This window comes from Pteropus vampyrus, unplaced genomic scaffold (assembly GCF_000151845.1).
Source record: "Pteropus vampyrus isolate Shadow unplaced genomic scaffold, Pvam_2.0 Scaffold44, whole genome shotgun sequence".
Taxonomy (NCBI): Eukaryota; Metazoa; Chordata; class Mammalia; order Chiroptera; family Pteropodidae; genus Pteropus; species Pteropus vampyrus.
In genome coordinates, this window is record NW_011888825.1 from 9,549,780 (window position 1) to 9,568,341 (window position 18,562).

Consider the following 18,562-nt stretch of genomic DNA (forward strand, 5'->3'; position numbering starts at 1 on the left):
GTAGTCTTCCCGAAGCGCGACATAAAAGGGGCGGGACGAAGTGCGTTGTGATGCTGATTGACTGGGGGCGTGTGCAGGAGGCACGCCGTTACCCGGCGCGCCTTTGGCGTCATGCGGAAGATGGCGGCGTCCAGGGGAGTTTGAGGGCTCTGGGGAGGCAGTGAGAGTTTTCCGTACAGTCGGAGTGGGCAGTTTGGGGATTCCTTTGCTCTGTGTTTCCTGCTCTCAGATTTCGCACCGGTGGTCTTCCCACCCCTTGAAACGCAATGTGGAGAAGCTACTTCCGCCTGCGGGACGGCGGACGCCGTCTCCTGAATCGGCCCCCCGGTGGCCCCACGGTCTTCGTGGGGCTGGGGTCAAACACCCCATCCCCATCCCGGGCCTACGCTCCCCCGGCAGGTGAGGGAGGCAAGGGCACACCCCCTTTGGCCAGGGACCGAGGCAGGCTAAGGTGGGCTGAGGGGTCCGGCCTTGCCGGGTGGGGTAACCGAGTTAGGGATCAGGCTCATCGAGGTATGTAGTCTTGGGAAAGAGCAGCTCAGACTAGGGCAGGGACAACCCGAGGGCACACATCGCGTCACGGCACTAGACAGTAATTGACCTTTGGCGTGTGCGGCGTTTCTCAGAGTTTCTGGCTTTTTAATAAGGAAAGTAGGTATCATCCTTGTTTTTAGACAGGGGAATTCAGGTTCTGGAACAGGACTACAAGGTCAGAGTAGATTCTGATAGGTTAGTGGAGGTCAAAGGTCCGCCTGTCTGACCTGTGTCCTAGGAGCCCGTACAGTAGGGGTCTAGAACCCAGGAATTCAGTCGGCCACTTTCTCTGTAGGTTTCCTGGCCCTACTTCCTACTGCCCTACCACAACCACTGCCACCTCTACTAAGGAGTTAATTGATACCTCGTTTCTTCTTCCTCCACTTCTGACTCTGATGAGGCCTGGAAGGTTGACTCTTTCATTACTCCTGTGGAGAGATTTTAGGCTAAGAGTGGGAGTGACTGAAATGAGTGAAGAGTAGTAATATTCTCTTTCCATTAAATTAGTTTTTCTGTGCTGAGGGCAGAAAGCACAGTTGTCTTCAAAACAGACAGGTGTGGTCCACACCTGGGTGATGTTCATTGTCAATTGCAAAAGATTGTATCCTGGTTAAACAGTAGTTTCTAATGCCTTGTGATAAGAGATGTACAAAGAAACTTTGAGACCACAAAGAAGCACCTACTTCCATCTTGGGGTGTTCAGGGCCTAGAAAGGGTCTTGAGTTTTTAAAAGAAGGCATTTAAGTTGAAAGTTGATTGATGAGTAGGAGTTTGATGTAGAGGAGGAAGAAGAGTGTTGGGCAGCTAGAACATGTCTTTAGGAGATACTGGGCTGTAAGAGATCTTGCCGTTCCTGAGTTGCATCATTTTATAATTAATGGTAATCTAGTAAGCGAAATGTTTTCTTGAGTTCTGTGAATTGTTCTAGCAAATTAATCAAACCTGTTGAGGCATCATTGGAACCTCCAATTTGGTTGGGTTGGTCAGAAGCTCAGGTGACAACCGGAACTTAAACTGGAGTCTGAAGGGGTAGGGGGCAGTCTTGTAGGACTGAGCCCTTAACACGTGAGAGCCGATGCTAACTCCAGGTGCGTAGTGTTGACACTTAATTGAATTGTAGGGTACCCAGCTAGTGTTACAGAGTTGACTGGTGGGAAAACTACACATTTGGAGCACCGAGTGTCTGTGTGAGTCTGTAAAGGAAAATGAGAAGTTTTTTTTTTTTTTTTTTCTTTACAATATCCTGGGGAAGCACAGTACAAGCAAAGGCGACACATTTAGGCGTTCACATAAGCTGGTGAAAGCAGAGGTTTAATTTAGGTTAGTAGATGCCACTTCCCATTATGGTGGCATGTCATCTGCCATATCTTTTTCCTTTCTACGGCAAACAATAGTTTTAGGTTATTGAAAGTACTCGGCACATGGTAGGTAATCAACTGTGAAAGAAGATATGAATGAATGAGAGAATGAAGCACAGTGGGAGAAAGGTATGTGAATCAAGCTTCTGAATGCTCTACAAACATTTCTCGTTTTGAGATTCTGAGAGTATTGAGAGTAGTGGAAGGTTAAATCTAAGGGGGGCCTTCGATTGGCAGGTGGATTGAACTTGGGGGTTAGGAAAGGGTCACTGGGTTGTTGGAGGAGATACTGTAGCAAGGAGACCTGTATGAGGCTGTTTAGTGGTCCTGCTCTGTACCAGCTGCTTGGAGGGGAGGTCTTCTGGAAAGGCAGCATATTTGGCTAACTGTAAACACCCAGTAAAGTCAAGGTTAGAAGTCTTGTCTACTCTGTTTACAAATTATCACCTGGACAAATCATTCAGCTTCTCAGAGTCTACCACTTCAGAGGTGTCACCTGCCCTGTCTTCCTCATAGAGTAGTTATGGTGGATTGAGGGAGATTCTGTAGATAAGGTGGCCATTCTGCCACCTGTTTTTATAAGTAAAGTTTTATTGACACACAGCCACATTCATTTACATATTACATAGGGCTGCTTTCAATACAGGAGCAGAGTTGACTGGTTGCAACAGGGATGGAATGGCCCACAAAGCCTAAATTGTTTATTGTTTGGCCCTTACAGAAAAAAAAAAATCGCCAGCCCCTGCTTTAGATGCTGGCGCAATTTGGGAAAAATGTGTTTAGTCATTTAGCTCATTTACATTAATTGCTATGACAGATACATTTGTCCTGAAGAATTTTTTAACAGATTTATTGAGATATAATTTTTAAACAGATTTATTGAGATACATAACAATTCACTCATTTAAAGTGTACAATTAAATGGTTTTTAGTATATTCACAGAATTATACAACTGTCACCACAATCAATTCTAGAATATTTTTGTTGTCCCCAAAATGTGCCCTTTAGCTGTCACCCTACCTTTGTCCCTTCCATCCCTCCAGCTCTAAGCAACCACTACTTTACTTTCTGTCTCTACAGGTAATTTCCCTATTTTGGACACTTTATGTAAATGGAATGTGGTCTTTTTTTGTTTTTGTTTTCAAGTAGAGTGTTTTCACGGTTTAGGTAAGTCGTAGCATGTTATCAGGACTCTTTTTTATTGCTGAATAATATTCCATCTTATTTATCCATTCATCTGTTGATGAACATTTGGGTTATTTTCATCTTTTGACTATTCTGCATAATGCTGCTATAAACATTTGTATACAAGTTTTTATGTGGGCATATGTTTTCAATTGTTATGTATCTAAGAGTAGAATTTCTGGGTGAAATAGTAACCGTTTAACCTTTTGAGGAACTGCCACACTGCTTTCCAAGGTGGCTACGCCATTTTACATTTCCACCAGCAGTGTACAAAGGTCTCAATTTCTCCATATCCTCACCAACACTTGTTATTATTTGATTAGAGTGATCCTCGTGAATGTGAGGTAGTTTTGATTTGTATTTCCTTGATGATAAATAATGTTGAGCATGTTTTTATGTGCTTATTGGATATTTGTACATTTTTTTTGGAGAAATGTCTATTCAGATCCTTTGACCATTTTTAATTGGGTAACTTGTCTTTTTATTATTGAGTTGTTCTTTATATAGTTGGCCTGAAGAATTTTGATACCAGAAACAGTTGATTGGAGCTGCCTGAGGATTATGGTTGAAGAGATGCCCGGAGAGAGGATTTCAGCTTTAAGGCTTAAGGCCCACCAGATGGCACTGTTTAAAAAGATAACCGTGTTAGGCAGCTCTGAGAAGGCACTGCCTCTATTCTTGGTGCACAGTGGGAGTTGTAGTTCAGAGGCTCTGAGTCTTTACAAAGCAAAGGCCAGCCCGGAAATTGAAGCTGAAAGAAAGATCATTCACTGGTCCATGAAGCCTGGGACAGGTTGAGCAGTATAGGGGAAAGTGACACAGAAAACAGCCTGTTTTTTTATATGAATTGAAGCAACCTCACAGGAAAAGGGACACAATAGACATTAATTTCCAATTCAGCACTCTTCACATGAGTAGGCTTTTTTAAGTTGTCTTTACTTAACAGCCTGTTTTCTTGTGGCTAGCTTTTTACTTTCAACACTTTTTTTACATACCCATTTCCTTTTACCTACATAGTCCACAAAATTGTCTCTTCAAAGTCATTGAGTGTGTTTTTGCCACAGAAACAGATGTTCTGTAAGGGGAGTGATTCATACTCTACACAGACCTAAGTTCCATGTGATCCTACAAGACTAGATTATTTCTTTTGTCTTTAAAGATGATGTTCCTGTTGCTGTCAGGTAGCCCTGTATTCATGGAGAATATGGAAGTTTGACAGACTCCTAGTGGCCTCATGATTTGACTCATGTGACCCAAGACCTTTGAGGGCCCAGGTGAAGAACTCTCGTCTTTTGACATTGTTGGGGATTCTGGCTCCCACCAAATGAATTTTCCAGATCACGTTTACATATACAAACCCCTTACCTGGCTCTCTCTGTTCTCCTTACTGTGATCTGTCTGGACTTCTCTCCCCAGATCTGGTCCCCACTGCCCTCTCTGGGCATCTCCAACTTTTCTCTGCCAGATAGCTACAGTCTTGTCCTGACCATTTTTCTAGTTCAACAAAACCCTGTTCTCCTGAGGCTCTGGACCTTTATGTAAGCTGCTGCTTTTGTTGGAAACTCTTTCACACATACCCTCTCCAAAAACAAATCCATCAATGCAGAATGGCTAATTCCTGCTGCTTTAGGTCTCATATGGAATCTGACTCCTGGGAGCTCTTCCTTTAGCCCATGAGGAGATTAGGCTTCTCCAGCATGTATTTCAGTGTCCCTTGTACTTTGGCCATCATGGTCACTCTATCATTTGGCTGGCTTAATGTCCATCTCCCCACTAGTTAGTGTCTTAAGGCTAGGGGTGAGCTTTGAGTCCTATTGCCAGGACTTACCACCCTTCCTGGAACAGAATTAATACTCACCAAAGTTTGTTTCAAAACTTCGCGTCTACAGCCATGCCACCCTGAACAAGCCCGATCCCGTCTGATCTCAGAAGCTAAGCAAGGTTGGGCCTGGTTAGTACTTGGATGGGAGATCGCCTACAAAGACCAGGTGCTGTAGGCATAAAAAATAAAAAGGGATTGTAAGCTGACAAAGTCCTTGCAATCTGTGAGGTCGACCAGGGTTGCCTCACCTAAAACAAAACAAAACAACAAAAACTTCAAGACTGAAGTTTGCCCTCTACCTGTCACCTTTCCATTCAGAACACCTTTCTGAAACATACTAACATATGGACCCACCTTCAACTGAGGCCTGGCAGCCTCTGTGTTCCTTTTGTCCAGGTGTCATCTCTTTATGCAGGGTTTTCTCCTTTTTTGAGCAGTTTGGGTTGCCCCTTTCTTGCTCCTCAGTCCATTCCTCTTCCTTCCAGTTTTCTCTTCCTCTTAACAGATAAGGAGGTAGGTCTGACCAGGACAAAGGAGCCATAGCCTGACCAGCAAAGCAGAACAAAAGATTTCCTTCATGGGAAACCCTGCTGTCCTGGCAACTTTGAATAGTTAAGCCTGTGTCGTCAGAATCCATTCCTTGGCCCCCAGCTCTCTTGGACCAATTTCCTGGGGCTGTGTGCCAGAATGTTCTCCATTGGCACTTCCTGCTGAGGAACAGATCCTCCCCCTGCCCAGTGAGTCAGAACTTTCAAAGCTCTTCCCACTTGTGCCTGGACTGGCTTTGGAGAACATCATGGACATAGTCTGGATGCTTCCATCCAGACATTAACAAGGAGGCCCCTGGACCTGTGTCGTACCTGCCATCTGAGTGAGACTGAGACAACATGTAAAGTAGGGAAATTTAAAAGCAGCAGGGTGGTATAAACCTATTTTGGTGTAAATGCGTGAGAGAATCAGTATTATGATTTTGGACAAAGATGGTAAATTGTGTCATAATAATACATCATCATCTTGGTGGCTAGATCTAATAGCTTAAAAAAAATTTAAACTCTGAAGACAGAGTTTTGTCTATTTTAGTAACTGTTTTATCCCAAGTACCTAGAACAGGACCTGGCACATAGTAGGCACAAATATTTTCTTGTGGGGAAATAATTTGGGCCTCAGTTTGGTAAGTGTAACCATAGAAATGCAATTTTGGGCTTTTTGTGTAAGCATTAATGATAGCAAATGAGATTTATGAAAAAACTGATATGATGTGGAAAACATAAAAATACAATGTTTGGAGTAAGACCAGATACTCTCTTTTCATTACCTCCTTCCCCCATGCACATAAACCAAGTTCTCCTGATTTTCATAGTCTATTTAAATTAATAAAACTAACTGAAGCTTGGTTTTTGAAAAAAAGTAAAAAGTTAAAAAGCATTAGAAACTAATGAATCTCCTTTTCCTTCACATGCTGCATCATTATTTCCAATAAATAACTTCAGTCAGGGACTCTGAAGGCTTTTAGTACCTGATGAGTATGTGAAGGAATGAACAAACGAATGAATGAACGAATGAATGAATGAATGAGTGAATGGTAAGGACTGGATTATGGTTTATAGCTTCCAAAATGTGACCTATTTGCTCTTTATTAGTTGAAGGATCTGCATAATTCCTTATGCGGTGCTCTTGGTTTTTAATTCCTCCAAGAGAAGAGAGGGAGTGTATTTACATTTTTATATAAGATTTTATTCAAGTTATTTGCAGAAGGAAACACAGGACACAGATTTTCCTCCTTCTTAAGGGAAATGTTTGGAGTTCCTTTTGAATACACAGGCAAGCTGGTTAATTAGGTTAATTAATTGGTAGAGAGGATGGGAAATGTTCCTGGGATCTCTACTTACTGCCTGTGCATCACACGTGTGCACACGCACATTCACGCTCATACTGGCTTTCCACTCATGCCTTCTTAGAAGCATTGGACTCTTGCCTGAAATGTGTCTCTGGCTTTATAAAATTCAGACACCATCTTTAGTTTCAGGCACATTGTGCTGACATGGGGACAGCTCTAGCGGCGATAGTATCGGGGAGCATGCTTAGAAGTTAAAGCAGAAGGTGCTGGAAAATTCTGTTGGGTCAGTCTGCAGGTTCATGATGCTGCATGATTAGACTATCCCTGGGTTTCTGGGCTAGGAGGGGCTTGACCAGTGTGTTCCTCCCTTATCCCTAGAGAGTGAATGTCCTCCTCTTCCCAGCTTAATCAGAAGACATTGATTATGTTGCATGGAGTAGGGCAGACCTTGAATGGTGATCTGGAAATCAAGCCAATCAGTCAGCATCAGCAATAATGATACCAGCTGGTCTTGTTACTTCCTGAGCTGTCTCAATGTGATTTTAAACTGCCTTTTTGAAAAATCTTTCTCACAGAAAGGAAGAGGTTTTATCAGAATGTCAGCATCACACAGGGTGAAGGTGAGTATCCGAAATTTTGACTGCCTCTTTTTCTTCTTTTTTTTTTCTGTGAATGGATAGAAATATTTTTCATCTCCTACCAGTTCAGTGGGAAGACTACTCTTTGTGCTTTTGTCAGATATGTTTCTGTAAGCCCTCAGTGAAGGGACTCAGGGTTGTCTTTGTCTGTACCAGTTCCAGTAGCTAAATATAGGAATGGTCAGTCAATTCCACTTACCAATCCCTGAGAGGTTTTCATTTGATCTTTCAAGGTGGCTTTGAGATAAACCTGGACCACAGGAAGCTGAAAACTCCTCAAGCCAAGCTCTTTACTGTCCCCAGCGAGGCCCTGGCCATTGCAGTGGCCACTGAATGGGACTCCCAGCAGGATACCATCAAATTCTACACCATGCACCTGGTAACAAGTTCACAAACCTACACCCTGATTCCTGCTGCTGGCTTCCTAGGGAACCTGGAAGAAATTTGAGACTTCTAACCAAATTGCAATAAAGCCCTTGGGGGTGGGCTGCAGCTACACTTGCCTCCTCGAATGTAACGAATGTTCCGCTTTGTGGCCTGGCCACCTGCAGTTCCCTGCTCAGAGTACTGCTGGATGGCTGGTTCCTCCTCTGGTCTCAGGGCAGATGTTATCTTCCTTGACTGCCCAGCTGTCTTATTTTCTATCATGGTAGCTGCTTCTTTGTTTCATCAGCACTTATAAATTTGTAATTGTCTGTTTCATGTTTATATGGTTATTGTCTGTCTCTTCACTGCCTTGTAAGCACAGAAGGGCAGGACCATGTCTGTCTTACTCACCAGCACAAGCCAACCCTAGCATGAAGTTTAATTGGCACTCAGTAACTATTCGTTGAGTGGAAGACCCCAAGGGGCAGTTGGGTGAGGCGAGGCCTTCCCTGGCCCTCATCCATACAGGGTGACTCACTGGGGTGCTAGAGCAGCCTGGGACAGGGGTCGGCCTAGACTGTTTAGGTCCAAGCTCCACAGCTTCCAAACAGTAACCTCGGGCAAGTTATTCCCCCTTCTCAGCCCCATGTTCTGCATCTGTGAGAAGTGAGTGATAACAGTATCTGCTCCTAAAGTAGTATCAGGTTGGAATAAGCTAATACATAACAAGCCCTGGGTGTGGTCCCTGGCACAGAGAGAGCACTCAGTCAACATAGGAGTTAGTGTTATCATCCCTGTTCCTGCTGTGCTCAGCCTTGTAATATAGACCCATGTGGGCTTCCTCAACATCTTCACAGCCCACTGCAGTGCTGGTCTGCTCCTTTGTCTGATGACATTAGGGTGACAAAGCTACAAACTAATCATTAGAGTACCTGAGCAAACTCCTATTGACACCACAGATCTGAAAAATAATCCTGCTTCTGGTTTGGCCATTTTTTCCCCCTGCTTTCTAAGGTGTTAAGGGAGCCAGCTGTTAAGCTTTTCAGTCATATTAGAATTCCAGTAATGCTTATGTGTTGTGTTTACTGAATTTGACTCTCTGGGCCTCAGTTTCCACATCTCTGAATTGGGTATAATAGTACCTATCCAAAGAATTGTTGCGAGGATTAAATTAAATATGGAAGAGCCTGGTAGTAAAATATGAGACCTTGGGACGTTCATTAATCCTAGAGCCATGGCAAGAATATTGTGAGTACCACAAGCTATCACATGTAGTGCACTGTTGGTACAGAGCCTGACTGTAATAAGCTCTCAGTAAATGAGCTGCAGCTGAGGTTGTGGAAACACCTTGGGTCAAAGGCTTTGGGTTGGCACTGCTGCTTGCTGGATGGTGCTGGCTGGTTCTCCCTGTTGCTGTGGGCTGGATCTAGTATCCTCAGGAATACAGGTGCTTTGCCTGGGTCTAGCAGGTGGTGACAGGGCTCTCTGTCTTTTGATTCAGACTACATTGTGCAACACATCTTTGGACAACCCAACCCAGCGAAACAAGGACCAGCTGATCCGAGCAGCTGTAAAGTTTCTGGACACCGATACCATCTGGTAATTGATGTTTAGAAGGGCATTCCCTTTGGACCAAGCAAGTCCCTTGAGCTGTTTTGCCTCATTTGCCCAGACAGTTATCAGTGGAAGAAGAGGCAGTCCCTTTTCCTTTATCTTACAGGGCAGGGATAGCAGTCTAGTTGACATCAGCACTTAGCTGCTCTGCAAATCTCTAAAAGGGAGGACTCCTTGGGCTGCAATGGTGTTGGAGCAATGGGCACTCCTCTTCTGTAGTCCAACAGCTCTCCCTTAGTCTGGGGCAGGGTGGGGTGGTGGCATATGCAGCTCTTGCAGGCTCTAGGACCAAGGGGTCACTTTCCAACCTCCAGCAAGGCCTCTGACCTTGGACTTTTGCTTACCAGCACATTCTCACGTAGGCATTCTTATCACTACTTGTCAGCCTAGACACAGATGGCTAGAAGTTGATATTCAGGAGCTGGCTTCCTCCACTTCTAAAATTTTCCCTTGTGTCTATTATTTAGTTATTTGTGTATATATATGTGTATGTGCATATATATGTACATATGAAAAACAAGAGTTGGCTCACGCAATTTTAGAGGCCAAGAAGTCCCATGATCTGCCATCGGCAAGCTAGAGAATGAAAGCCAGTGGCATAATTCATTCTGGCTCTGAAGGTCTGAAAAAAATATATATACATACACATACATAAAGAGATTTTATTATAAACAATTGACTCATAGGATTATGGAGATTCAGAAGTCCCAAGATTTCAGTCAGCAAGCTGGATACCCCTGAGAGCTGATGGGGTGTAAGTTCCAGTCTGACTGCCAGCAGACTTGAAAACTAGAATGAGCCAGTGTTTCTGTTGGAGTGCAAAGACAGGAAAAGAACTGATGTTTTGGCTTACGGCATTCAGGCAGGAGTTCCCTTCTTTATGTTCTTTAGCTAATTTGTTAGTGATATTGAAGGAGAGTTGAAGAAACAACTGAAGTAGTTGAGCAGCATCGTGTCTGCTGGCCCAAGTGCTCTAGAATCTTGAGTTATCTCACAGGTGGCACATGGAATCAGCACTGAGGGCTGAGGAGGGGCAAAGGGGCTCCTAGAGAGGCATCCAGCAGTGCCGATTTTGAGTTGCTAGTCAGAAAATCCAAATGTGTTAGGGGCCATTTGATTGCAGTGAAAAGAAACCCATTCAATCTAGGGTTTTCTTGAAAACTATACAGGGACCCTGATAGGAAATGAAGGACGATAAGCCACCAGATAGTGTACTAGAGTGCCTCCCTCTCCCCTGTGGGGAGAGTCCACCCACTTGTCTGCCCAGCAGCCCGGCTTTTCCTGCACACTCATGATCTTTCTTCCCTCTGCTAACAGCAGACTGGCTTCCCACAGTGCCTGCTTGGGTTCCAGTCCCACAAGGCCTTGCAACTTAAGCTCACCTCAGCTGACTCTGTCTTCTATGTCTCTTAGTCAAAACAAGTGGCATAGCCTGGCATCAGGTGGTATCAGGCTTCCATGGCAGTAGCTGTATCTATAGCCAGAAGGCAGTTGGGCTCATGAAGTACAAACAAGCAACTTGGTCTGTGGCCAGGGGCCACGCTCTCTTGAAGAGTGTGGGTAGGTAGGGATACAGTGACCGAGCTTCTATATAGCATTCACATCCAGCATCCTAGGATAAAGTAGGTGTGGATCCGGGGTTACAGTATTAGTGTTTAGAATGGTACTAATATAGTGTTGCAAGCCTTGACCCATCAAATAATTGGGGACATTTAGGACAGTGACTCTCAAACTCAAGCTTACATTCAATCCCCTGGAATGTTCGTTAAGACACAGATTGCTGGTCTTCGCCCCAGAGGTTTTGATTTCTATAAGTGTGAGGTGGGACCTCGGAATTTGTACTTAAACAAGTTCCCAGTTGATGCTCCCCTACTGGCCCCAAGGGTCACAGTTGAGAACCATTGCTTTAGGGGAAGACTTGGGCTGGGGCGGTGGTGGCGAAGTTTTTTGCTGTTGCCTTTTGTGTTCTTCCATCGTCTGTCACTGAATGATGGAATTGTACTTTTTTATTAATGAAGGTGATTTTTGCAATGAATTAGCTACAGGGTGGAAGAACCACAGACGTTAGTGGAACTTCAAAAGAATGAGTGGGACCCAATCATAGAATGGGCCGAGAAGAGGTAAGATGCGTAGCCCTACGGTGTTGGCAGTTTGTTGAGATTAGCAGGTAACACTGAATAAGCAGAGCTTTCAGCTAGTGGACTTCTTGAGTCCAGAGCACCTTTGGGATTTGGCACCTCCCATATGTTCAGGAATAGGGCCACCTTGGAAAAAATACTCCTCAAATTTATTTCAGCCACCATGCACCAAGTACCCGCTCTTAGTACAACCTGTGCTGAGTGTAGGAATGGAGCCCCAGCTCTGCCATGATTGGCTATGTGGCCTTGGGCTAGTGACTTATCTCTGAGTGACAGCTTTCTTATCTGTGAGTGGGGCTCATAATCCCTACCTCTTAGGGTATTGTGAGGAGTAAATGAAGTGATGCTCAGCATCCTGCCTGGCACACAGTAAATGCTTACATTCTGGCAGTTATCATCTTTACCATTGTCACAATTCCTACATTGTTAAAATAAGTCATAAAATGGCATATATGATATATACACACATGGAGAAAAGTCTGAATAGCATCCTACAAAATTATATGTAACATCCTGTGGATATAGGGTGTCTAGGAATTAATGATACTCCATATTTTTCTTTAGCAGGAAGACTCTTTTTTGCAAACTGAGCAGACTATTGATGTGGTGACAAAATTCAGTTTCATTTTATTCCAAGGGGACTTTGAAAGGGCTACTGCTTCGGTACTACCTTGACCCTACAGTATTTTATAAGCTTATGTAGATTACTTTTTGGTGTAGCATTTTTCACAAAAGTGATGTCTGTCAGTTCATCTCATTTGTACATACCTCCTGAGTGCCCACAGCCAGTTTGTCTCATTTGTACATATCTCCTGAGTGCCCCCAGCATGCCAGGCGTCCTTGGGTTCTATAGTAAAAGGCATAGCCAGTGCATTAAAGGATCAAGTAAAATGTAACAACTGTAGTACTGTGTGAGAACGATGAGGATACAGTGTCATTTTGGAGTCTAATGAAATGTAACAGTAATTTAGGTGCCTGGAGACCTTTGCTGTGATACAAAATTGTCAGCTTTTTGTTGCAGTTGAGATTTCTTGTCCTTAATAATTTTTAGAAAAATTTGACTATTTCTTATGTTCCATTTGTAATGTTAAAAATTTTAGCAAGAATATTTCTAAACCAATGGGAAAAATCAGTGATATAAGAAACAAAATTACAAAAATTGCTTTTACTCCAATGTTTTTCCTGTATTTTATATAGTTATGATTATTCTCAAAAATGCATCTTTCTTGAAGCCAGTTCATGTCCCAGACCAAAAACAATGCCTTTTATATAGTAGAGGCTTAATAAATATTTGAAAAAGTGATTGAATGATATAGGACATATACAAATATTATTATAAGGAAAAGAGTATTTAAAAAAAATTTTCATGACCTCAAATGGGAAAAACTTTCTTAAAAAGTTTAAAAAGCAGGTAGACCATGATTTTGATGGAAATTCCAGGCAAATAGAATTTCAGCAGCCTTGTATAAGTGAAACCCCTGCTTGCGTGGCACGCTAACTATGCTTCCATTCAGGGCAGTTTCTTGGTCCTCTGGCTTTGCCCTTGATAGAAATTATTATATCAGGAGTTCACTGACCACAGTGGCCGTTGCTTCCAGAATCCCCAAGACCGACTCCTTCGCCACAGGCCCTGAAGGGGCACACACCTACTACTTAGTAGTTTAGGACTTTGCTTCTGGACAAAAGCTAGGCTACACAGCATGCCTGGGGGCATGCCAAATCTTTTCCTTTCAGATATGGTATAGAGATTGGCTCTTCTACCAGTATAATGGGGCCCAGCATCCCAGCCAGGACTCAGGAGGTGCTCATCAGCCACCTGGCATCTTACAACATGTGGGCCCTACAAGGTATGCATGGTGCTTCCTGTGGGCCTGGGAGCGGGGTAGGATAGGCATGGGCATCCGAAGCCCAGAGGGTCACAGGAGCACTCTAGGCAGTGGCTCTGATGCTGTTCCTTTTGCTCAGTCTGAGGGGACAGTAGGCTCACGCCCTTCCAGGAGAAAGTTGGCTTTTTTTTTTTCCTTCAGGAGTTCAAGTCTCATTGGCCTGGCCTGAGTCCCATGCCCATCCATGAACCAATTACTGGGCCAGGGGATGGAATGCTCTGATATGCCAGGTTTAGGTCATGGGCCCACCCTAGGTAGGAACAGAGGAGGGATCTCCCCCAAGGAAAACCAGAGTGCTCTTGGAGAATGGGGAATGGATACAGAGCTGGTCAGAAAGCAATGTTTCCTATGGCTGGTCTCCCTTACCTTGTGCCTTTGTACCTCTCTAGGGTTGTAGGGCCTCATAAAGAGTAGGTCTAGCAACTGCCCTGTTTTGGAGTGGAGGTGCCCTGAGTCCTAACTTGGCTTGTGTCCCTGCAGGGATTGAGTTTGTAGTGACCCAGCTCAAGTCCATGGTGCTAACTTTGGGCCTGATTGACCTACACCTGACAGTGGAGCAGGCTGTGCTGCTATCACGCCTGGAAGAGGAATACCAGGTGAGATTCAGCCACTGGCCTAAAAACGAGTACCTCGAGTTCCCACCTCACCCTTCCCAGATTCAAACTAACTAGGGGTAGGGAGTTACTAACCTATCTGTTTTTATGTAAACTTCATTTTTATTACTTTTGTATACAAACAGAAACCAAAACTAATGGCCAAAGTATTATCAAATAATAATTATAAAAAAATAACCGTAGTAAGTGCTCCCCCTATGTTTCAGCATTGTGCTCAGCTCTCCCATCATTCCCTTCCCTCTTCTAAACAACCTGGTCAGGTAGGGGCTGTTGTTATCCCTATTTCACACAGGAGGACACTAAGGCACAGGTCACACCCCGGAAAAACGACGGAGCCAGGGTTTAGAGCCAGGTCTGATGACTTCAGGCCAAGGTCTTCACCCCGACACTGCAGGTGGGGATTAATGGACAGAACTAGATGGTTTGAGCCTGGCATACCTAAAATGACTGGGAGCCATGTTTGTACTCTTGGAGTCAGAGCCTCTACACCCCGATATTCACACAGTAGGTCATCTGGCTGGCTGGGAATACAAGGAGAGCTGCTGTTTGTGCACGAGTTCTGATTTAGTGGGCCTAGAATTAATAAGGTTTTGTTATGCTGTCATTTGCATTTTTTAACTCTTGAAAGTTATGGCGGTCTTTGCTGTCTTTTTGTTGTTATTCTTCCAACCTCAGAAGGTTAATTGCTATTACAATTTGGTTCCTAACACAATGAAACCTTTTTGTAATGGCAGTATTGCTCAAGTCCATCTAGTCATCTGCTCAGAAAAAATGTCTGGGAAAAAACTTTCCGTATTTCAAAAGAGGCTATCTATTCTCTGCATGTTAGAAATGATTAAATGGGAAGAGGGGTGACCTGTGGATCGGATATGAGGCTGTGAGGGTTTTGGGAGGTAGGGAGCTAGGAAACCTGGTTTCTGGTCTGGGCTCTGCTTTTGACCGTGAGACTTGAACCAGGCCATCGTTCTCTGGACTTAAGGTTTGGTCCACCACAAAAATGGAGAGTAACTTGGATTATGCACGTGAGTTCTCAGAAAGTATGAAATGCTCTTCAGATCGAGATTGGGCCACTCAGAAATGTTGATAGCTTCTGTGGCATGGCAGATTATGAGTTCCTGCATGAGCTGAGGCAGCTGGGCCAGGCCATCTGGGCCCCTGGCCAGGGAGGAGCCAGCAGGGTTGAACTGGAATCACACTGACATCTGGACAGCCACACTTTGTGTCCGGGGTTTCTCCCTATAGTTCTTAGAGTCTGGAGAATATGCGACGCTGCCCCAGTGTGCAGAGCAGAGAGGCCTCTGCAGTGTTGCAGCTCCCCTAGGAATTAGAAATGAAGTGACCAGATGGCATTGGTTGATTTTTTTTTTTTATCCCACCCATGTGGGGGCTGCTGGCAGCCCAGCCTGGTGAGGCAGCTCATAGAGGGATGACATTTTACAGGCTGCCTCATGCCCGCCTCCTTGTGGGAAGAAGTGTGAGAAGGGGTGGCACACAGGTCGAGCCTCACGGGAGACACACGTGGTTTTGGTGCCTGGCCTGCCTAGTAGTGGGCACCCACTGGCCCTGGGCCTGGACTGTACTCCTCCCAGACCATCCATACCTTGGAGAAAACAGTGCCTGCTCTGGCCACCTGCGTGTTCTTACCTGTTGCCTCCCACACCATGCATGCCTTGCATATTTTGGCAAGATTGAAGCCTATGGCCCTCAACCCAGCTATAGGGATGGTATGTGGCTCTGTTTGGCAGGCAGCTGGGCACTAGCACTCAATAGCATTTCTTGTCTTCCCCTCAGATCCAAAAGTGGGGCAATGTTGAGTGGGCTCATGACTATGAGCTACAGGAGCTGCGGGCGCGTACAGCCGCGGGTGCCCTCTTTGTCCACCTCTGCTCCGAGAGCACCACGGTCAAGCACAAGCTCTTACAGGAGTGAGGCCTGAGTAGTACGCACTGCAAACCTGGCAGGACAGCATCTGCACAACCACGGGCTCTACCAGCCTGCAGGACACCTTGGCTCAGCCTCTACGTGGCGTCACCCTGAGATGCCTGAGATATAGCGTGACTTTCTGGAGGTCAGCTTAAATCCAACCTAGATGCCTCTGCCCCAGCCAGCATTGAGCAAGGACATAAGTTATACGAGTGACTATCTTGACTCTGATTTTATTAAATATTTCTCCACTCGGGAAAGGTGTTGTGCCCTGTTTTCATTTGCACCTCTCTATTTCTTCATTCCTCTTGTTATGTCTGGGTTTCACCAAGGCCCAACAGTTTACCTCCCACAGCATGATCTTATATCTGCTGCCTGTGGCTGAGAACCTCATTCTATCCCCAATTATCACGTCATCAACAGAAAACTCTATGTGTGGCCCTGAACCTTCAGCCCAAAGCCTTTTATTTCCCTGTTTTTTAATCAAATGATCTTTTAAAAGTGAGTCCTTTTTGGTCTAAGCTGGTTGTTTCTACTTTTCCTACTATTTTAGAAAAAATGATTTACTCTTAAACATAGAAAACCTATGTTACTTCTGGGTTAAAATCCTGGGCAGGCCTAGGCAAGGCCACCTGACATGTGCATGTGTCCTACTTAGGGAGCCCAAAGCGTCCTCCTGACTTATCCACTTAGCCACTTACACAGTCCTAGGAGGTAAGTACAGTGTCCTGGTGCCAGGGCCCAATGAGAGGGAAGCTGGAGAGTCTGGTTTCAGGCACCAAAGGCTTTCTGCGCTGTCTATCCTTGTATACCTGAGTAACAAAATGGCATCACTCCCATTCATGGGGCACTGGTCATATGACAGGTACTTCACGCTTTCCATGTGCGTTCCTTGAACCCCTTGACTGTGCTCAGATCTCTACTACACAGATGAAGCTCAGGCTGCATAGGTGACATGAGATGCCAAGCCTATACTCTTAACCTTCAGAGGGTCTTTGGGTCCCTATAGCCAAGCTCAGAGACATGAGGCCACAGATTCTGCCTCGGTGGGCCAGCCCAGGCCCCAGTGCTGTGCTACAGCCTCTCTGGCTTCATTCCTCAGCACCCAGAGGAGAGAAGGGCTCAGTCCACATTGACTGCCACTGCCTACAGCCAGCAGCCTGCTCTGGGCTTGTCAGAGGAAATGGCACACAGCTGACGATAGTCCACAGACAAGAGTCTAGCCCACTGGGCACCCCCTAAGGGTTGCTCTCAGATTGACCTGCTCATCTTGGCCTTTTTCTCCAGCTCATACATTGAATGTGAATTCTGGTTATTTCCTTAAATAATGGAGAAAAGGTGACGTAAGTCCTTTATTTTTCTCTACATTTGGAAGTTTTTCCAGGGATGGGGGAAGGATGGCATTATGAGGGTTGTAGGTTGAGAAGTCTCCAGTAACTTCCGAGGCAGTCAGTGAAACAGGCACTATCCTGGTCAGGGTTGAGTGCTGTACTTTCAAAAAGAACCCTCTGTGCTGACACACCCCTAATCTATAATGTCGCTGCTATCCAGGTTGTCCAGTTCATTCTGCATGTGGTCGATATATTGATTGATCTCCTTCACTCGCTTGCGGTTCCTTATGATCTCATCCTTGTGAATCTGGGGGTGAAATCAAAGCCCAATGTTTTTAAGTTAGGTAACTGGTTGATATCATTCACTAAGTCCAGTTTGGGAGAAGGAAAAATAGTTCTTCGAAGTTTGCATATTTACATCTCTCATTTACTTCATAGCTTCCTGGGTTATGCTTATCTATATATTTGAGGTATGAGTTAGAAAAATGATGAAGCACATGGGTTTTAAAGTCTGACTGAGCAACACGAAGTCTCCAGTGTGGAATTCTGCAATCCTTAAATTTATTTCTTCATTTCTTTTTGCAAATAGTATACACTCCCTAGGGAAGATTTCCACTTTCTCCCTGGCTGGTAGCTAGAGGAATTGGTGCAACCTGCTAGACCAGTTACATTTACTCACCTTGTCCACTAAATGTGTACACCAAGAGTTGATCCTGGTCACCAGCTCATCTTCTCGATTGTCAATCTTCAGGAGGTGGATGTCATGCGATGCCCCAACAGCGTTAACAATTGTGTCTTTGTCCACAAAAAGCTGGTGAGTGAAAGATCAAAGGAGTGAGTGTGTCTCATTATGCCCTGAGCACAAAGTCAGCAAGCAGAAGAGAAAGGACACCTGAGAGCCCCCTGGCTGGTGGAGGCAGCACCAAGCAGGTGGCTGCCCACAGCCCAGTGGAGAGCCCACCTTTTCTCACAGCTTATCTTCCGGTGACAACCCTCCCAGACCTGAGCAATATCAGTGTTATGGAGGAAAGGCCAATCAGGATGTTGACTGTGACCCTAGTTAGGAGTGTCTTTTCTCTAGGGAGAAGGCAGATGGCTGCCTCAGGGGTGACCTCACTCAGGACATCTCTCACAGTGGTTCTCTCTCAGTTGCCCTCAAGACTGACTTTTCTGAATGCCTGCCAGCTGGGTGGGAAGTCTGAAGCTAGCCAAGGGTCTTGAGGCTGCTCTGAGGACAGAGGCCCTGCAAACCAATGGGTGCTCACCCCACATCTATCTACTGCCCTTCACATCAGCCAAATCAAACTTGGATTGC

At 45.0% G+C, this 18,562-nt stretch overlaps 2 protein-coding genes and 1 pseudogene across 6 annotated transcripts in view; 2 read left to right on the plus strand and 1 right to left on the minus strand.

Annotated features, from left to right (window-relative positions):
* Window positions 1–84: 84 nt before the first annotated feature.
* On the plus strand, window positions 85–16,176 carry ATPAF2 (ATP synthase mitochondrial F1 complex assembly factor 2). The gene is made up of 8 exons (XM_011359076.2): window positions 85–399; window positions 7,313–7,357; window positions 7,609–7,754; window positions 9,243–9,340; window positions 11,395–11,475; window positions 13,228–13,340; window positions 13,860–13,975; window positions 15,785–16,176. Exons 1-8 carry the CDS (start codon window positions 267–269, stop codon window positions 15,920–15,922), a joined length of 870 nt encoding a protein of 289 aa, XP_011357378.1. The 5' UTR covers window positions 85–266; the 3' UTR covers window positions 15,923–16,176.
* Window positions 4,960–5,078, plus strand: LOC111738923 (annotated as a pseudogene).
* Window positions 16,177–17,254: 1,078 nt separating the features above from the next.
* DRC3 (dynein regulatory complex subunit 3) overlaps window positions 17,255–18,562 on the minus strand; it is a 41,388-nt gene continuing 40,080 nt past the window's right edge. For all 5 annotated transcript variants that reach the window (XM_023530008.1, XM_011359079.2, XM_023530005.1 and 2 more), the window contains 2 exons: window positions 17,927–18,058; window positions 17,255–17,554 (listed from right to left, as the gene is read on the minus strand). In XM_023530008.1, the coding sequence (XP_023385776.1) occupies window positions 17,441–17,554; window positions 17,927–18,058 (246 nt within the window). In that variant the 3' untranslated portion in view covers window positions 17,255–17,440. The remainder of the gene's footprint in view (window positions 17,555–17,926; window positions 18,059–18,562) is intronic.